Source organism: Palaemon carinicauda, chromosome 8 (genome assembly GCF_036898095.1).
Source record: "Palaemon carinicauda isolate YSFRI2023 chromosome 8, ASM3689809v2, whole genome shotgun sequence".
NCBI classification, from domain to species: Eukaryota; Metazoa; Arthropoda; class Malacostraca; order Decapoda; family Palaemonidae; genus Palaemon; species Palaemon carinicauda.
In genome coordinates, this window is record NC_090732.1 from 161,985,438 (window position 1) to 162,006,806 (window position 21,369).

At 35.1% G+C, this 21,369-nt stretch overlaps 1 protein-coding gene across 5 annotated transcripts in view; it reads right to left on the reverse strand.

Moving 5' to 3' along the window:
• The window catches only part of kat80 (katanin 80), a 43,491-nt gene that overhangs the window by 10,562 nt on the left and 11,560 nt on the right, over nucleotides 1-21,369 (reverse strand). Inside the window, exons 7-10 of one of the 5 annotated variants that reach the window (XM_068379233.1) lie at nucleotides 21,059-21,112; nucleotides 17,788-17,971; nucleotides 8,738-8,854; nucleotides 1,909-2,034 (exon numbers count right to left, since the gene is read on the reverse strand). In XM_068379233.1, coding sequence (XP_068235334.1) covers nucleotides 1,909-2,034; nucleotides 8,738-8,854; nucleotides 17,788-17,971; nucleotides 21,059-21,112 — 481 coding nt within the window. The remainder of the gene's footprint in view (nucleotides 1-1,908; nucleotides 2,035-8,737; nucleotides 8,855-17,787; nucleotides 17,972-21,058; nucleotides 21,113-21,369) is intronic. The other 4 variants (XM_068379234.1, XM_068379235.1, XM_068379236.1 and 1 more) reach the window with 4 other exon arrangements.

Genomic DNA, 21,369 nt, shown 5'->3' on the forward strand with positions numbered 1-21,369 from the left:
TAGAAATAATGGATGACTTCCCTGATTAATGAAATGCCGTACGGCAACCACTAATGCACATCCCTTAATTGTACATTACACATTAAAGCCAATAAAGTTAAGGGCAGAAAGATATGAATTTCTTAATTAGATTATGTAACATTATTTGGGAATAAAGGAATTACACTATTTACCTCTTTTTCTTTAAAGCACAATACAATACTGTGTACAACCTATAAAATATGATTAGTTCTCAAAATATTTCCAGTTAAAAGTAAGATAAAATATTAAAAAGAACCAAAACTTGCAAAATTTACATGGGAAATATTATTAAATTTTAACTTATATATCATCAATTTTAAACTAACACCTTTTGCTTAGATTTTTTAATTCCTGCTACAAAAGTAATATGTAAACAGGTTCTTCTTAATAAAAATCTTTATTTCAAATACCCTTCCAAGAAATTTTCTTCAAAGTAACACACTTCTCCCTGATCTCAAACCTTAACACAGTAGTATTTTCATCAATTACAGAAAGGTACACATTTTGTTTTCCATTGATGTTAACAAATCCTGTACACAATAAACAACATCTAGAGCATGTTTAATTTTACGTTTATTCATATACAATAGTGCAATTTACTGTACAACTGTTATTTACAATATTCTATTTACTTAATTTTGATGACAAAATTGCATGTCCTACAGTCCTGTGATTAGTTTACCTCTTCAAGCAAACAAGAAAAAAACTTGATTTCTTATTTTTGGCAATAAAAATAATTCTGACCAAAAGTTTAATTCAACTAAAATTAATGTTGATTTTCCTTTTTGCAGCCTATGTTTAACTTATCTAGGAATACCAAAGGTCAAGTTCAAGTGTTCAAAGCTAAACAGGGTATAGTATATATCTGGAAATGAAAACAATGGGAAATTTATATTCACATTCAAAAGCCTTGCCTCAAGATTGAGGCAAGTGAAATTTATGATTCCACATTTGCTATGAGGTTAAAGGCAAATCACTTTTACACAAGGTTTATAACTATAAATTTAAACAAATGAACTAAAGCCATAGCTGGATACATTGTATTTCATATCTAATACTACTCCATATCTGAAAAAGAAATCATATATATATATATACATGATCAAATTACCACAAACATATATACATAACATATAAATACATTATATATTTATATTATATATATATATATATATATATATATATATATATATATATATATATATATATATATATATATATATATATATACACATACACATCAAGTCCTATAGATAAATATTTTCAACTGCAAAACTTAGCAAGCTAAGAACTTGTGTGGCAATGAAGAAAATAAGTAGACCTCTTAAAAATATTATTCAAAAATAGCTGTAGGAATTCCCGATACAAATATACGGTAGTTCACAGCTGTTAGCAAGGCCAGCTGACTGAAGACAATGGAGTTTAGAGGGTTGTGGGTTATGAGTTGGATATCCAAGATAATATCATGCTGGACTTGGAAAACTTTCCAACCAAAACCTGATCTTGAAATGCATACCATTCTTATGTAAGAGACTTACTGTATGCATGTATGTTTGTACATATCATGTGTGTGTATGTATGTATATATATATATATATATATATATATATATATATATATATATATATATATATATATATATATATATATATATATATATATATATATATATATATATATACTGTATATATATATATATATATATATATATATATATATATATATATATATATATATATATATATATATATATATATATATGTAAAATGTATGTTTGTAGGGGCTTTCCTTCGATCACTTCAAAATGAAGATTTATAAACCACATGAAAATATAATTTGTGCATTGATTCAGTGTGAATGTCGCAAAGGGATCTACAAGTACTATACCTATTAGGTTCTGGTTGGTAGGGTGAATTTGAAGGTTCTCTGGGATCTCGCCGACTTTCTGAGACAGCACGAGCTCTGTATGGCTGATTGACATTGGGACTTGTATTGCCACTCAAAGAATAGTCCCTGGAACAAGTGATGGGTAAATTTTTTTTTCAGTTACAGATTAATTACTATTTTTTCAACATGAATTTGAAGAGAGTGTAGAGTGAATGGAAAAGGCTTTAAGAATAAACAGTTTACATACAGCATGCTCTTTAACTGTACAGGTTGTACTTGAAAGTTTTGAAAATGATGGATAGAAAATGCAGGTAATTTGCAGGCAAACTTATTAAAGTAGTCGAGGGGAGGAATTTCTTCCTAAACAGTAATGATCGACAGTTGAAAACCTCTGAAATTAATCAAACCTTTAACATGTTTCTGTTGTAGATTAACATAAAATAATAAATACTGTATACTGCATATTTTGATAAAGAAAAAGAAAATTTCCAAAGACATGTTAGAAGTGAACCTACCACTTCTTGCTCAAATAGAAATACTGTACAGTATTACCATAAAGAAGAACGCATTACAAAGATAATGTAAGTTGTCACTAAAATATACCATGAAAATCAAACATCCTGCTTTATTTGCAGTCTAATGTGGCTATGCTATAACATGAGTTAGTTGGGATATCAAAAATTAATTGTGATTAGAATACCGACTGCAACTGAACACTAAACTTACCTATAGTCAATTTCTTTTAGCGATGCAGATTTGCACCGACTCGCAGCGGTGTCCTTTTAGCTCGGAAAAGTTTCCTGATTGCTGATTGGTTGGACGAGATAATTCTAACCAATCAGCGACCAGGAAACTTTTCCGAGCTAAAAGGGCACCGCTGCGAGTCGGTGCAACTCTGCCTCGATAAAAGAAATAGACTATAGCTGAAATGCAGTTTTAATTAAGTACAGAATAATTATAGGTATCACAGGAGTAAAGGTTAAATACTATAGTACTCTACTAATAAATAATAAAATTAATGAAAAAATAAAAACCAATCACTTAAAAACAGCACTACAGGGTATAACCTTAACCAACCTCACAGATATATGATGAATAGAAAAGGCTATGTGTTTACATACAAAAAGCTGACCAACTAAACTGTCACTACAAAAATATGAAATAAAACCTTTGCCATAAAAGAAACCACAGGAAAAATGCTAGAGGGTACACAGTCTATTACCACAAAAAAAAAAAAAAATACTAATTGTCAAATATAAAATAAGTTAGAGACTTGTATACACATGATACTTTTGCATAACATCCTATAAAAACCAAAACTTCCTGTTCACATAATCAAAACTGTTGTTTCATTTACATGTATAGTACAGTACTTGAATCTAACTTTGTCATTCCAGATCACCCATTTCTCTTCACGTAACTGATCCCCAGTAATATTTTGTGTACCGGTAATTTCTGAGAATTTTATGATGAGCCAGTATTTCTAAAGCCTTTTGCAGGAACACAAAGCTATAGTAGTCAAATTTTCAGGTCAAGATTAACTATTCGTCTATGCAAGTTATTTTTATTATTTATAGCTACTCACTTCTACCTGCTTGTCCCAAATAAACCGTACAAAAGTTTGTCACTATTCTTATCAATCAAAAAGTTTATTATCTTTTAAACTGTACTCCAACTTACTTCAGTATACCTACCCTAATATATATAAAAAATTTATGACATGACTTACCATTAATCAAAATGTCTACTTTTACCTTTAAACAATCTGCAATTTATGCCGTAACTTGGATTTAAACAATGAGTTATGACCTATGTTTCTGATTACCTACCTACCTAGTTCTAAACTTTTTTTTTATTAACATTCTGCAGGAAAAATTCAGGTTTTATAAAATTTCTCTAAACATCTCACTTTATTTCCTATATCAAGCCTTTAAATATTACTCTTTAAAATTGCAGTTCTTAATATACCCTACCAACTTTTTATATCATTTTAGTTCAGAAACCATGAAATAACCAAGGATACTGGCAACCTATCATGAAATGATTTCATTATTTGTTAAAACAAGAAATATGATTCTGGTGATTTTTCTTGTGGCTGATAGCCATCAAAGAACTAGTACACATCCTACTGTTACAGAATACAGTATGCATTCTAATGTAGAGGAGATAGGGCTTTAGGGGCCAGAATAAATACTTGACCTGTTTACATATTTACATACGAAGTCTTTCCACTGTTTTGTCTAAACACCTGTATACATTTCCTATTGTTCCAATGTACTGATAAAGATACCTCATCTACACATAATCACTGCTTGCTTTAAAATACAATGACTCAAAAGATTAGAGATTAGACCAATCTTGCCAAAATTTGAACTGTTCATGCGAAAGTTAGATTACAGTATATAGATTTTTTTACAAAATAAACAAGAAAACCTTCCATGCAAAAAAGCCTTTCACATGCAGTAATGCTTGAAGCATACCAATCAAATTTATAGCCTCACACATGCCATACCAACATGCAGTCATTCTCCGTAATCTAATGACAGTTTGATTAAGAATAAATCCACCTTAATATATATAGCAACATGATTTTTAAACTTTTATTTTCATTCCTATACTTACATCTGAATATTCTAAGCTATAAAGTGGAAGGGCCAACTTGACAACCTATAAATATATAAAAATTATAAAATTCTCCTTTGCTTTTAACTAGCTGCCAAAGCACTTCCCCGTAACAGTCAGGCCAGTAAGGTACAATTGAGAGTATACTTTGTAATCCCAATAAAGGGATTTTGACGAAGGAAAAATCTATTTCTGGGCAATGGACCTGTGTCGCCCAGTGAAATGCTCCTTAAAGCACCATTTCTAAGGTATAAATACTGCTAAATATACCAGAGAAAAAATTTGCATGGAATGCCAGGAATATACCCAGCTCACTCACACTTATAGGGTGTCGGTATTAAAACTGGGCCGTGTGAAACCACAACCAGAGGTCCCTTACCAATTAGTCTTCTCCCTCCTCAACATCCCCCGTTACTACGAGGTCTCGTTCTCTACGGCTATCCCCCCCCCCCCCCCCAACCTACCACTACCCATCCTTCTCCCATCATTCGTTCTAAGCACCTGTGAACGTTCGAACGTGTTTTTCGTAGCTCTGTGTTATTTTGTGTTTTTGAAGATGCCAGACGTTTTGGAGACCCCTGCTCCCAAGTTGAGCATTATATTTGTCTGTTTGGGATTTCTAGGTAGCGACACACGTTCATTTAATAACCTTGTTCGTTTTTCTCTCAGCCGCTTAGTTGACGCTCCCTTACGGGTGTGTATGCTGCCAATTGGTGTCGCTTCCTCAGGATCATTTAACACCAATCATCCTTATGATCAAACAAACACCAAATATCCTGAAAACATGTGATTCACATCTCAGGAAAACTCTTTTTATCTCTCTTCAAACAGATATATCAATTTCTCATTACATCTGATCTCTTTCTTTTTCTCTAATACACAAAACCCAACAAACAAAAACTACCCTAAAATTATAAGAAGGTTGTATTTCTGGAAACTTGAAACGAAAAAACACTTTATGAAAACCCTTTTCAACACTCCACCTCGTGTGCATTTGTCCTGTCTCAGGCTGTTTCTTAAAATTCCCTTCATCAGGAAAAACTGTATGACAGTCATCCGTGCCATTTTCAGCTTCTAATACATATGTTCTTCACCATCATATTGATAATTTTATTCAACATCTAGATTAGGTTAGTCAACACCCGGAAAAATATTAGTCAACAATGAATGACATAAAGTATGTACAAACATGCAAACGATGGACTGAGTGGCCTGTGTTCGGATGCTTTCATGGCTGAAGACAACAGCTGATTGGTAATAATTGCAACCTTTCTCTGAGGGAGTGCCTGTTGTTGCCATATGGAGTACACCCAAAAATCATAATATTCTACATGGTTCATAAGGACTGTACATACGTCGATAGACATCTGACGTGAAGCAATATGTCAACAAAATAGACATACACCATCAAGTTAAGTGGACTCAATCACCGAAGGAAAGTGTCACTATACAACATCTGGATGACATTAGTCAACATCCAAATGACAATACATAGTATGTACAAACATGCAGACATGGATCAAAGAAGCTGCGTTTGGATACTTTAAATGACCGAAAACAACAGGTGACTATGGGTACTAACAAACTTTGTCTGAAGGTGAACTAGGATATGGGGTTGCAATTAGAAAATTAAATCATGTTGTTTCCATATACAGTAACCCAAAAAATCATGATATTTTTGTCTCATGGTTCATACAGACTGCACATATGTCAATAGATATCAGCTGGGAACCAATATTACACTTCATATCTACGTCAATAGACGTATACTTTCAAGTAAGGGTTAAGTGGATTAAATCACCGAAAATAAGTATTGCCTCACAAGTGAGGAGGAAGTTGGCTAACTAGTCCTATTCAGAGTAAGTATGGAAATAAAAGGTTTTAGTTTTAAAATCCTGAGGTAAAGAAAAGCAACTGAGGATCCACTCGATCAGAAAATAGCCTCTTTACATCATATTAAGAGCAAAAGCAGGGCAAATGATTACCTGTAGGCATACCCGATAGGGTAGCTTGGCAAAACAAAATGAAAAAACACTGAATATTCCTCCAAAAGTTCAATAATAGCAAGAGAAAAAAAAGATGTGTCGAAGTGGCAAGTAACCATTTAAATCTGAGACAACAATTACACCTTTCCCCAGGCACAGCATTACATCACTGTAACTTGGCAGCTGGGAAGGGTTTTGGCAGCATGATTAAAGGAGGGAAGATACAGTTTTTTATTGTTCCTATTTAGAGGTTATAAAGTTGGCCCTTCCCTTCAGATGTAAGATTCAATTACATAAGTATACTTTAAGCAATATGTACATTATTCATGCGCAAATGTACAGTACCATTGAAAATTTATCTCTGGAGTTTTTAGAGTACGCCAAAGCTACAAATATATAAATCTTCAAATGAAAAATATTTTTATATAGTTCATCACATTACACAGATACAAATATTGCTTTGCAAAGAATTACATCAAATTCAGGTATCATCCGATACATGAATTAAACTTGATTGTAACTTAAACTGTCCAACCAAACAATATGGTAAACTTCAGCAGATAAAATTCAAATGTTTATATTCTCTGTTGTAAAAACCAGGTTCTCATAATTTTTACTATAATGGAAAAATATAAAAACATCAAGTATTCAAAAACTAAACTGTATTAATATAATAACTAAAATAAAATCTAACCAATATCCCAAACCTTAAGCCATAAATATTTTTTTTTTCTAATAGTAAAAATTAAGGGAAATTTTCCTTGTTAATATTCAAATAACAGGCATGCAAATAAGGCTTCAATTCACCTATTGTTACTTATTGTTGATATATGCACATACATCAAAAAGTTTCTATTGATAGAATTTGGAATGCTCATTACTAAAGGCAACCAAAAGGAACTAATGTACAACTACTGTATCCCAAAATACAAGTTTCAGGATGTCAAGTCTTCATGCCTATTCACAGATCCTTTCATCTCAGTCTCTCTTGTCCAATAAAATACAGGTACATAAAGTATATGATACTCAGGTTAAAGTCTTTTGAGGTAATTTCATACTTGAAAAGATAATTTGGCTTTAAATGAAGTCTGGACAAATTTCTTCCTTGTCTTCTTGAAATCTGACAATCATAGATGCAAATGTATTCTCACTATTGATATGGCTATAAAAAATTAACAGTATATTTATACAGCAACTAAATTGTGTTCCTTATAGTGCTATATTAAAGGTGATCCCTAAATCAAATTTCATACTGAAAAACTCTAATGCACTTCACATTCGTAATACATGTTAATTAAAATCATTTTTTTCCTTATAAATTCTTGATCAACCTTCCATTTCCATCTTTCACAGTCTCTTCCATTCTTGAACCAGCCTTCCTTACTCTCTTCACTTCTTTCCAAAACTTCTTATTCTCTTCATATGAATGACCCAATCCCTGACCACACCTCAGGTCAGCTGCCCTCTTTGCCTCACTTACCTTGCGCTTTACTTCCACATTTTTCTCTCTACAGTATATCTTTCATACTTCTCTACACTATTACTCTGCAGCCATTCTTCAAAAGCCCTCTTTTTCTCTTCCACTTTTACCTTCACTCCTTCATTCCACCATTCACTGCCCTTCCTCATGCTGCCTCCAACAAACTTCTTGCCACACACATCACTTGCAATCCCAACAAAATTTTTGTTTACTAACTTCCACTCCTCCTCTAAATTAACCGTTTCTCTTACTTTCACTTCGTCATATGCCATTTTCAACCTTTCTTCATATTTACTTTTTACCCCCGGTTTTATTAGCTCTTCAACCCTCACTAGCTCCCTTTTACATCCAACTACTCTATTCCCCCACTCTTTTGCTAAAACTAATTTTCCTTCCACCAAAATATTATCAGACATACCGCTAGCCATACCCCTAAACACGTGCACGTCTTTCAATCTTCCAAACATTCTTTTAGTTATCAACACATAATCCATTAACGCCCTTTCTACCACTCTTCTATTTGCCACTCTTACCCATATATACTTGTTTTTATCTTGAAAACCGAAGTGAAAAATCATAACATTATAATATTTGGAACTTTTCCATAACATATAAGCTACTGTAACTATCATGTGATAGCTATCAAGTACATAACTCTATTCCTGTAGTTTGGGACAGAGAGACTGGACATAAGAGGAAGGTCAAGAAACCTGTTTAGCTAGGGATATAAAAAACAGGATACCTGTGAGGCGATGAACAGGCAGACTGTTCCTGAGATGAGCCACGGCGCTCATAAAGGCTTGGAAAGCTTGTTGACTGAGATGGGGAAGTCGGAGCTTGATTATTTCCACCTTCGTACCTAACATTAAATAAACTTTTGTTACAGTCCGCAAGAACACATTTCTGTAAATATTTTTTTACAGTTCTGTGTTGATAAATTTACAATAACAAAAACTACCAAAATATATAAAAAAATAAAATACTTGTCTGGTGGCATATCCATTTTGAGTGTATAAATTGTTAGCTTTAATAATTACAAACAAGCTTGAGATTATTTTCAGGTCATTTCCAAATAAAAATTTTTATCTTGTCAAAATTTATCCCTCATACAACAATGTCTCGTAAAATAGCCCACATTCTTGGTCATCAAATTTCAGTGATACTTCTTGCTTGTTTTCCTGACAAAGGAACCAAGGTAGCTTGTGTTTGCAAATAAAGAGACCCTTGGGTCCTCACCAAATAAATGACTTGCTTATTGTGAAATTTGAATATCCTGCTGTGAGAAACCAGCAAGCTGGGAGGTGAGGTAGGTTACTACATAATTTTTCTTAGAATTATATTTGTTTCCCTACAAACACATTTCTTATAATTACCTCAAATGAAAAATATTGATTTCTGAACCTTGGTAGGAGAGTAACTCTTTCAGCAGAGTGTAAGAAATTGGCTGACCTAACCTCAAAGATGCACGAGGCAAAATAAAGACCTTCAATGTTAGATATGAGCTAAGCCTAATCTAAAGTTTTATAAGCAGGTGTAGCGAAGAAGCTCTACACGAATTAGGAGTCTTCACTGTCTTTTGAACAGTTTGAACTCCACAGAAATCCTTACATCTATCCTGTGGAACACTATGATCTGCAACTATACTGCAATCAGTATAGTTTAACCCTTTTACCCCCAGGCTATTTGGAAATTTCCAACCCTTAACCCCCAGGGGGTTATTTTTTTCCCAGCACATTTTGCAGTATATTTTTTTAAAATTGCTCTAATAGCCTTAATTTTTGTCATAGAGAGGTCAGGTTGGTCTCATTCTCTTGGAAAAGGCCTGAATTTTCTCAAAAAATCATCAAAAATATGAAAAAAATAATTTTTATAGCATTTTTTTGCAAGGAAGTACCAGTACGTCCATGGGGGTAAAGGGATGGCTTTTGTGAAACGTACCAGTACGTCCTCGGGGGTAAAAGGGTAAAACATCTTGTGTACTGTATATCATCGCTTGGTCAAAATGTTCAGCTTTCACCATCACACCTAAGAGTGCTTCATCATTCACCAAACCTGACCACAAGCCAATGGATATTATGATGACCTTGGAACAAAAGGTAGAGGCATTGATACAGTGGGCAGAGTATTCCCTCCAAAAAATAATATAGTAATTTGCGGTACATGAAGAAAAATTATGCCAATAACTGTCCTGCCATAAGTGCAAGTGCCCCGCACCATACTAAACATTGGCAATGGTACAGGAGGACATGGCAAGGATTAAGATGGAGAATGTCCTCTTCATGTGGAATGAGAACCCGCACTGCAAAGGTGTAGCAGTGGACTCTAATAACTTAATCCAGGAGGTGGAAAAGTCCCTTTCAACATTTTAAGTCTAACAGGTGTACATCTGAGGAACACAGACCGAGCACCAGAGAAACCCCCCAAGCTATGCCAGCTACACCTTTCCAAGCCAGCAAGGGATGGTTTGATAATTTCAAATGGTGTTTTTCCCTGAGAAATGTGAAGATGATGGGAGACATCTTCACCAGAACAAAAGGCCACAAAAGCTTTCCCTTCAGAGCTGCGAAGGGATAAAGACCAGAGCAAGAGTGGAATATGGAGGAAACATGTTAGTGCAAACAGTAACTGATACGTACCATATCTCTGACAAGATGTATTTTACTTTTAAAATTAAAGTATTTCCTAAGTTTTGCATAAAAAAAAATAATACAAAATTGTAATGTAAACCTACTGGCATACATAGACTAGTAATTAATGTAACGTACACCTTACTGGCATACAGAGACTGGTAATTATTGTAACGTCACCGGTAGTGAAATGAAACGATTGCTAATTACCATATTGTAATCATTGCTTAATAGCTTTGTTCCGGATATCAAAATGCAGAACACACCTTCATCAGTAAAGAACACTATGCTCCCGGTTTTAAAGGTGTCAAAGATAAGTATGATAACAGCCCGTATAGTATTTTGTTGCTCTGATTAGGTAAACTGTTTTATTCTTCCCAAAGATCTAATATAAAACTACCTCATTTCTATTTCATTTTTATCACTTAATTGATAAGGGAATATCTTACTTTTCACTATGATATGTATGATTTCCTTTGTCTCCCCAGGAGCACCTTGATATTGTGTAGCAATCCCACGTGTCACTTTATCCAACATGGCTTTATCTAAAAGATGTCAAATCCACATTCACTCCAGCACTGCAACAAGAATTTGTTGCCTGTCTATTAAATGCAAATAAGAAGGCATGGACAATAAGCAACCTGTTTCTGAATTGGTTCCACCATTACTTTCTACTGGAGTTTGAGCAGTATCTTCAGCAACTAGAGTCAAGTTTCAAGATCCTGCTAACTTTTGAAAATGCTCCAGGACAAACATAAGCTGTGCAAGTTCTCCACGATAAAGTAGAGATGGTGTTCTTTTCTCACAACACCACATCTCTAGGGGGTCATTAAGAACTTTAAAAGCCCATTACAACAAACATATGATAGCCAGACTCCAATCAGCCATGGATAATGATTTCGCCCTGGAATTTATGCAATGCTGGAGGAGCTTTACAATTGACAACTGGCTCTCTCTCGTAGAGGAATTTTTCAAGGATATGACTGCTGGAAACATTTGTGGCTTGACTGTGTGAAGAACTTCAAGGGTTTCAGTCCTCTTAATGCCCTTAATGAAACAGTGATAAAGATTGTGACCCTGGTACAGAGTGACCATCAAGGATTTCCGGAAGAGGCTGAGTACAATGTCTTGCAACAGCTTACAGGGCATGATGCTGATATGATGGAAGAGGAACTTGAGGAATTGGTATTGTCAGTATGCGAGGAAGAGGAAAACATTATGAAAGTGATGGTGAAGAATAAGGCATCACTCTCGATGAGTTGAGGGAAATGTCATGGTTGGATGGAGGCATTAAAATACTGTACTGCCTACGTCATGGACCCATCCATGGTTTGCACCCTCGAGTTTATTTGTACCATGGATGGAGATTTTTCTTCGCACGAACACATAATGGAGGAAATAAAGAGAGAATAGCCCCCCATTACAAGGTTCTTCAACCCACAAAAAAGACTTCCAGCATCAGTCGCCAAACCTGCAAAACCTTTGACCCCTTTACTAAGCCCCATGGAAAAGTACAGCAGTGATGATGATGTAAAAGAACCTCCTCTCATAACAAGCAAAGTACTTCTAAGTATTTTTAAATCTCTAATGAGGTCATGTTCATATGCTGTGTTCCACAAACTTCATAAAGATAATTATAGCTAATATTGGTAAGTATGGCGTACCAGGTGAAAATGAGAGTGGTGAGAGACTGGTAGACATGTGTGTTGAACAAGAGATGGTAATAGGTGCTAGCTTCTTTAAAAAGAAAGATAAGAATAAGTATACGTGGGTAAGAGTGGCAAATGGAAGAGTAGTAGCAAGGGCATTAATGGATTATGTGTTGGTAACTAAAAGAATGTTTGGAAGATTGAAAGACGTGCACGTGTTTAGGGGTATGGCTAACGGTATGTCTGATCATTTATTGGTGGAAGGAAAATTAGTTGTAGCAAAAGAGTGGGGGAATAGAGTAGGTGGATGTAAAAGGGAGGTAGTGAGGATTGAAGAGCTAATAAAACCGGGGGTAAAAAGTAAATATCAGGAAAGGTTAAAAATGGCATATGATGAGGTGAGAGTAAGAGAAACTGGTAATTTAGAGGAGGAATGGAAGTTAGTAAAAGAAAATTTTGTTGGGATTGCAAGTGATGTATGTGGCAAGAAGGTTGTTGGAGGCAGCATGAGGAAGGGCAGTGAATGGTGGAATGAAGGAGTGAAGGTGAAAGTGGAAGAGAAAAAGAGGGCTTTTGAAGAATGGCTGCAGAGTAATAGTATGGAGAAGTATGAAAAATATAGAGAGAAAAAGGTGGAAGTAAAGCGCAAGGTACGTGAGGCAAAGAGGGCAGCTGACCTGAGGTGGGGTCAGGGATTGGGTCAGTCATATGAAGAGAATAAGAAGAAGTTTTGGAAAGAAGTGAAGAGAGTAAGGAAGGCTGGCGCAAGAATTGAAGAGACAGTGAAAGATGGAAATGGAAGGTTGTTAAAAGGAGAGGAGGCAAGGAAAAGGTGGGCGGAATATTTTGAAAGTTTGCTGAATGTTGAGGATAATAGGGAGGCAGATATAATTGCTGTTCCAGGTGTTGAGGTGCCAGTGATGGGAGGTGAGAATGAGAGAGAGATAACAATAGAGGAAGTGAGGAGAGCACTAGATGAAACGAGAGTAGGAAAAGCATCTGGTATGGACGGTGTGAAAGCTGAGATGTTGAAGGAAGGGGGTGTGACTGTACTTGAATGGTTGGTGAGATTGTTTAATATGTGTTTTGTGTTGTCAATGGTACCAGTAGATTGGGTTTGTGCATGTATTGTACCACTATATAAGGGTAAGGGAGATGTGCATGAGTGTTGTAATTCAAGAGGTATTAGTTTGTTGAGTGTAGTTGGAAAAGTGTATGGTAGAGTACTGATTAATAGGATTAAGGATAAAACAGAGAATGCAATCTTGGAAGTACAGGGTGGTTTTAGAAGAGGTAGGGGTTGTATGAATCAGATTTTTACAGTTAGGCAGATATGCGAGAAATATTTAGCAAAAGGTAAGGAGGTGTATGTTGCGTTTATGGATCTGGAGAAAGCATATGATAAGAGTTGATAGGGAAGCAATGTGGGATGTGATGAGGTTATATGGAGTTGGTGGAAGGTTGTTGCAAGCAGTGAAAAGTTTATACAAAGGTAGTAAAGCATGTGTTAGAATAGGAAATGAAGTGAGTGATTGGTTTCCGGTGAGAGTGGGGCTGAGACAGGGATGTGTGATGTCGCCGTGGTTGTTTAACTTGTATGTTGATGGAGTGGTGAGAGAGGTGAATGCTCGAGTGCTTGGACGAGGATTAAAACTGGTAGGCGAGAATGACCATGAATGGGAGGTAAATCAGTTGTTGTTTGCGGATGATACTGTACTGGTAGCAGACACAGAAGAGAAGCTTGACCGACTAGTGACAGAATTTGGAAGGGTGTGTGAGAGAAGGAAGTTGAGAGTTAATGTGGGTAAGAGTAAGGTTATGAGATGTACGAGAAGGGAAGGTGGTGCAAGGTTGAATGTCATGTTGAATGGAGAGTTACTTGAGGAGGTGGATCAGTTTAAGTACTTGGGGTCTATTGTTGCAGCAAATGGTGGAGTGGAAGCAGATGTACGTCAGAGAGTGAATGAAGGTTGCAAAGTGTTGGGGGGCAGTTAAGGGAGTAGTAAAAAATAGAGGGTTGGGCATGAATGTAAAGAGAGTTCTATATGAGAAAGTGATTGTACCAACTGTGATGTATGGATCGGAGTCGTGGGGAATGAAAGTGATGGAGAGACAGAAATTGAATGTGTTTGAGATGAAGTGTCTGAGGAGTATGGCTGGTGTATCTCGAGTAGATAGGGTTAGGAACGAAGTGGTGAGGGAGAGAACGGGTGTAAGAAATGAGTTAGCGGCTAGAGTGGATATGAATGTGTTGAGGTAGTTTGGCCATGTTGAGAGAATGGAAAATGGTTGTCTGCTAAAGAAGGTGATGAATGCAAGAGTTGATGGGAGAAGTACAAGAGGAAGGCCAAGGTTTGGGTGGATGGATGGTGTGAAGAAAGCTCTGGGTGATAGGAGGATAGATGTGAGAGAGGCAAGAGAGCGTGCTAGAAATAGGAATGAATGGCGAGCGATTGTGACGCAGTTCCAGTAGGCCCTGCTGCTTCCTCCGGGGCCTTAGATGACCGCGGAGGTAGCAGCAGTAGGGGAGTCAGCATTATGAAGCTTCATCTGTGGTGGAAATGTGGGAGGTTGGGCTGTGGCACCCTAGCAGTACCAGCTGAACTCGGTTGGGTCCCTGATTAGGCTGAAGGAACATAGAGAGTAGAGGTCCCCTTTTTGTTTTGTTTCGTTGTTGGTGTCGGCTACCCCCCAAAATTGGGGGAAGTGCCTTGGTATATAGATAGATAGATAATTTGGCATGATAACGACAGGTGGCAGGGAAGAGATTATCTAAACATGTCATGTTGCCCTTCACCAAACATTCATTGGTGATTGCATGGCTTTTCACTCCTCTCAACATCATAAAAAATTAAGGCTACGGTGCTTGTTTATGACACAACCTTTAAGGTATCTTTATTAATGTGTTTATTCTGATTGTTTCAATGGTAAATTGGGATTTTAATTGTACGATACACTCCATAGTGGTTCTGTACAACCACGACCCCTTATCTTTTTAGTAGACGGTACTTTAATAAATATTAGCAAGGTTTTCTATTGAGTATGGTCAAATAACCATCTTAGCAGGTCTAAAAAAGGGTAGACAAAGGAAGATTTTCCAAAGCACAATAAATCAGCTTTGACAAATTTTCTATCAACTCACCATTTCTTTTAAATCTTGTTTGTGGTAGTACCCAACTACATGCACAAAGCAGTGACTTGGTAAGGACAGTAAGCCTTGTATTTCTCTTACCTGGTTGGGGCAGTAATACTTTTGCACATTTATGCCATTTGCAGGTATCTCTGTTACCTAACACACCCCAGCAAATAGCAGCAGCCAACTGTAATTCCTTTTTTATGGTGTACACTACAGAACTGATTCCATTTTGCTTAACAAAGGCTGAGTATTGAAATTCTGAAAGGGTTGAAGGTAGCTTTGAATGCTTCTGCCATAAACCATATAGCTTTGAAACTTAGCTTGACAATCTGTGCCCACAAAGATCTAACTAATATATCAAGGCACCTGTCGATTGGAGAAAGCGAAAATGACGTAGAATATCCCATCTGGGAAGTCTCTTGGAATGTTCCTTATATGGAAAGATTGGAATCTAACTAATATATTCAGGCACCTGTGGATTGGAGAAAGCGAAACTGATTTAGAATATCCCATATGGGAAGTCTCTTAGAATGTTCCATACATGGAAAGATTGGCAGATTCTTGAAGCACCAAATATTTTCACAAAGATCCTTGATCAAATACACAGAGTTCAAGTCATCGTAGCATATGGTTATCTATTTTCCACGCCAATAGAGCCAAGAAAGAAGAACATTAAACTGGGATCTTCCAGCTGAGGGTGGAAACTCACTGCAAATAGATCAATTAAAGAAGTGCTTGGCAACAGAAACAAGTCTTGTATACGAGGGACTTTTCTGTTATTGTGCAGGTTTGCTGGAATAAGCATCATTTTGTTGGGCACCAGCCAAATAAACATTTTGATTGCCAAGAAACAAAGATTTCCAATCTCAGGTCCTTTTGATTTCCAAGATAAGCTATTGTGGTTATGTTGAAATGATGAACTAATTGGGGAGAAGGGGGTTGACATTATATATGAAGACTTGCTGTTTTATGAGGTCTGTAGAGTCTATACATAAATATTGCAGATCAAAGGTCACCCTATGAGGAATATTGTTTACTTAGGTTTAAATAAAGCATTTGCTTATATATTTGTACCATTGGCTACCATTCTAGGGGATTAGGTAACATAGATATCACCAAATGTTAAAAATCTGCAAATATACGCTTGCCCCATATTAACACTCCAAACCCCGAAATTTTCCTCTACTGTATACCGATAATAAAAAATTATTTTGCATACCTCACACTTGAAAAAAAAAAAAAGAGGAAAGTATTCATAGTTATATAATACAAAATACATGATTATCAACTTGTAATGATTTGATTTAACATTTGAAATGAAATCTCCAGGATAAATTCTAAAATATTTGTCATGAATATAGCTGATAATTAAATTTAACACCCATAATCTGGTAGAGGAGGAAAAAGTTGTTGCTTTACAAAGCAATACCTATGCTAATCTATAATCACCAGTACTGTATAGTATTGTCAATCTTCTGTATTTCAGACGACTAGAATGTATAGTCTGAGTATTTTAAGACCATGAATGTGGGCTGTACAGATACATGTGTCGAAGTTTTTAATAAAAAAAAAAATCCACTTTTTAAAGAATATAAAATATTACTCTTAAGTAAACTGATAGAAAAATCAGGTACCCAAGCTACTTATTGATAATTGATGTAGGTGTAATTAAAAAATTAAGCCATGCATACATATCACCCTTCAAACATCTGATTCAGATCCATACCTAAAATTAATGGTGATGACAATGTGTAGCAGTTTCCTTCTTAAACAAGAGTAAATTGACAAGTGCGTTCAACTCTACAAAACAGGTGTAAAACCATTTATAATTCAATGGTTTAAGTGTAAAATAAAAATAAGTGATTAAATACTGCACATTTAGATGCCATAGAGAAATGCAATTAACAAAATAAAAATACTTCATTAGGTCAGGAATAGACAGCATATTCAAATGGAAACCCTGAAAACCGTGATTTTTTTTTCAACAAAATAGGTTCAAACAGTCTTATACACAACTCATGAGAGTTAATTTCAGAAGACCATCATCCTGAACTTACCATTTATTCTACCGATTCTTGCACCAATCCTAAAACTATGCTCTATAAAACGCAGTCACTACGTAATCATCTACACCCTTACCCATGAGATAGGTTGAGCAATGAAAGCCAAACAGAAAATACATGAAACTGAGTACAATTATTTTTGCTGTAGTGTGGAAGAAAATGAGATAACCATGACTATTCCCTAATAAAAAAAAATGTCATACCCTGCAAAGTCTTTGCTCTACTTCAACACAATCCAGTACCCCAAAAAATTTCTCACATTTGCAAAAAATGACATCCTCAAATAAAGCTACAACCACCTGTGCATTCTTAAATACCTTGTATTAACAGTTTCCCTGGGTGTTGCTATCGGTCGCGGTAGATGAGACACCACGTGTGCAGAGCCTCTTCTGCCGGGGTCAGGACTACCTGTCCGAGCTACAGAAGCTTGAGGAGGAATTGCTCTCAGGGGTTCTGGTTTTAGGACATCAGGACTAGTCATTACTTGTGGCACCATTGGATCTAAAGAAGAGAACAGGTACAAAAGATACAGATCCAGCCTATCCCATGATCACATTCACACTAATTAAGTTGTAAAATTAATTAGCCATACTTATACAGTATAATTATATCTTCTATATATGTAGATAAATGCTGTTAATATCTACAAACAAACTTCAGTCATTGATATTTACGAAAATAGTGAAGGATTAATGATATTAACACTTTTCCTTTACATTTAAAATCGACCACAAAACCTGTCTACCAATAGAATAATATTAAATATAGCCACTGTTGACACTGTTTGTGATATAGAAATTACAAACTGCAAAATATTAAATAAGGTTTTAAGAAAGGACAGATCTATATTAATGTCTGCATTTAGTAATAATTTAGCACTAAAATTATATGAAAAATATCCATTTACAAATTTTCCCAATTTACTTGAAAAATCAGGCTCTACATGTAAATCGTTAATAAATAAATTACAGACTGCAAGCAATAACATGACTTGAGAGGCAAAAAACAAAACAAATGTTATTCTCTCACGGGTACATGATGAGTAATTGTCTTTTTCAAGTGTTTATGTTTATGCCCCAACATCTCTTGACATTATCAATACAATAAAAAGATACAGAAACTGTCAGACACCATGTAAACATACTTAGATAGTAAACCCACTTCAGTATAAATCTAGGTATGACTGAGATCTTCCTGTTATAGTAAATGTACTTAGAACATGTCTCACTATTCAAAATTATACAGTAGGCAAAATATTTTTAAAATATTCCCCTTACCACAGTGAAAGTAATAAACATGCCACCACTCATCCTTTGGTTCATAATCCAAATAGAGGTTTGATTGGTATTCTAGGAAGCTCCCTTGCTCTTAAATCTTTTAGGTTCACCAGTATTACCTTTATTTAATTTCAATTTTATATGAAAAAAGAATACCAAGGATGATCAATAGAGCTTTATGTGGGTAGACTCTGAAAGATTATTAAAAAACATTTTAGATCAGTTATAATAAACAGAAAAGTTTATGGATGATTTCAAGCACACATGCAATACTGTATACATTCGGCAAACATGTTAGTGGCAATATTGCTCTACATTTTAGTACTACATATAACAACAGTGAGTATGCGTGTTTACTGGTGATAAGTGCAATGTGAAAAAAAATTACCGCAGGTACTGAGACTAATCTGAAGTCATGCTATGAATTTAACAATACTGTATTCTAGTTATTTTAGGAGTGGAGAGGTGTAAAGAATGTTTTTGGCATTCATCTTAATTCTTATGGAATATTATCATCACTAAAATCAACTATGATAAAATTGTAATCATGTACCATTGGTCTTTGGCTACATCAAAAGCTGCGGAAACTTTGTATATCCTTATCTATCTCTAGACATCCTTAATAAGTCAAAGGAAGGAAATGTTTAAAATTGTAAAATGACTAAATCTTAGGCTACAATACACCTAAAAAAAAACCCACACCCTTAACTTGAAATTTACTAAATACGTTTTACATATAACAAAACAAAAATGAAGAATAAAATCAATTCCGAGAGCTTCACATACCCTAAATGTTTATCAAGTGAAAAAAAAAACAGCCTTCCCTATAAGAAAAAGTTTCATATCCTAAGCCTATCCTAAGTTGCCTAAGGTAAGCAGAGAGACTTAGGAGAAGAATGGCATTGGAACAAGACTCCAAATAGCAAGTCATGCAATCATGAGGGGAATTAAAAGATTGAGAAAACCACTTCATAAACCCATTACTGGGTTCTAAATCCCAATCTTTGTCTAGACCAGAAGTCCGTGGAAAATTGGATTGAAAACAAAAAAATAAATAAAGTTAACTAAGAGGGTTCTTCCCCTAAGCATAGTACTGAAAAGAAAATTTTTAAATTGAAGCAATTAAATCAAAAACGTATTTTGAATATGCACCACTTTTGTGCAACTGTGATTCATGAAATAACTGCCTTTATTTGCCATCTGCCCTCCCCTCCCCTCCGCTCCCCTCCAAACTGCTTAAATAGGTCCCAGGCTGCATAGGCTAGTAATTTCCAATTCAAAGTGATTGAAGTGCATTTGATTTTCCTATGAATATTTTTATTGTCTTAGTATTGAGTGTAAAATTCTGGTAACTGAACACTATTAAACTAAAAAGCTCAAATAATTCAAATATAAGGATTTAAAGCAGATGTGAAAGCAAGGAAGGAAAATGCAAAGGTTAATCATCTATGGTACAGTAAGGAAACTGATTCAGACCAGGGATATTAATTATAAAAGTAATATAAGATAAACCGCATGGCACCAAAGACTACAAATAGCTACCTGTGCCTTGTCAGTGATATTTTGTCACTCATCCATTCTATCCACCTAAAGCAATTACATCAGACAGAGGTTTTCTAAATATTAGCTACAATGATTGCATGTCACTAATAAAAAATTCCATTTCTTAATATATACCAAAGAGGCAAAAGCAACCGATATCCAATTAGCATTACAGTACATCATAACTGCATTAATTTACCTAGAGTAGTATAAGAATAAAACCTTTAATTAGAAAAACTCACTTCTCAAAATCAAATCTGAAACAATTACTGATATAAAGCTGAAACAATTAAAAAATGTCTTGTGAAGGATACTAATTCTATCTCCTCTCTTTTAATTGGCATATGAAGTTTTTATACTTCAACTTCTATTTACCACTATTTTATCCATGCAACCAGAAAATAGACAGTTGACAATTTACAATTACAAAGATCAAATGGAGAGAAACTTTAAACATGTATGGAAAGTCATAGAATGTCTACCCTAAGACCCTACGGAAAAGCAGCAATACATTTAAAAGTACATATACTAGAGGAACATATGATGTTTCATATGACATTTACATTAAATAACTTTGATGCCAGTTAACAACATGACAAATCTCAATGGATACGAAACTTTAACACTACAATCTTCTGTGCTATAATAAAATGCCCAAATTAATACAGTACAGTATATCTTCTTAAACACCACTCATATCATTGGTCGGTATTTCCTTTCAGAAGAAGTACTGGTAAGGCAAAGGGAAAAAGGGCATGGGACTACATACCATTATTATTATTAACAGAAGCAGGGGGTTCAGGAAGAGGAGGCGTTCTCTGTACTGCAAGCAAAGAAGAATAAACAAATAAATGAATAAATAAACAAAACACTTAAGACTGACTGACCATAACTTTACTGCATACTGAATTAAGCTGTTGAAATACACATCTAATATATCTACATAAGATATGTGCCATATTACTCAAAGAAGCTCAACTGCCGCTAATCTTTTGAGAAGGAAATGGATGTACTGTATTAGCATGTGTACAATGGGAAAATACAAGGGTAATATCAAATAACTTGTCAACACATCGGATT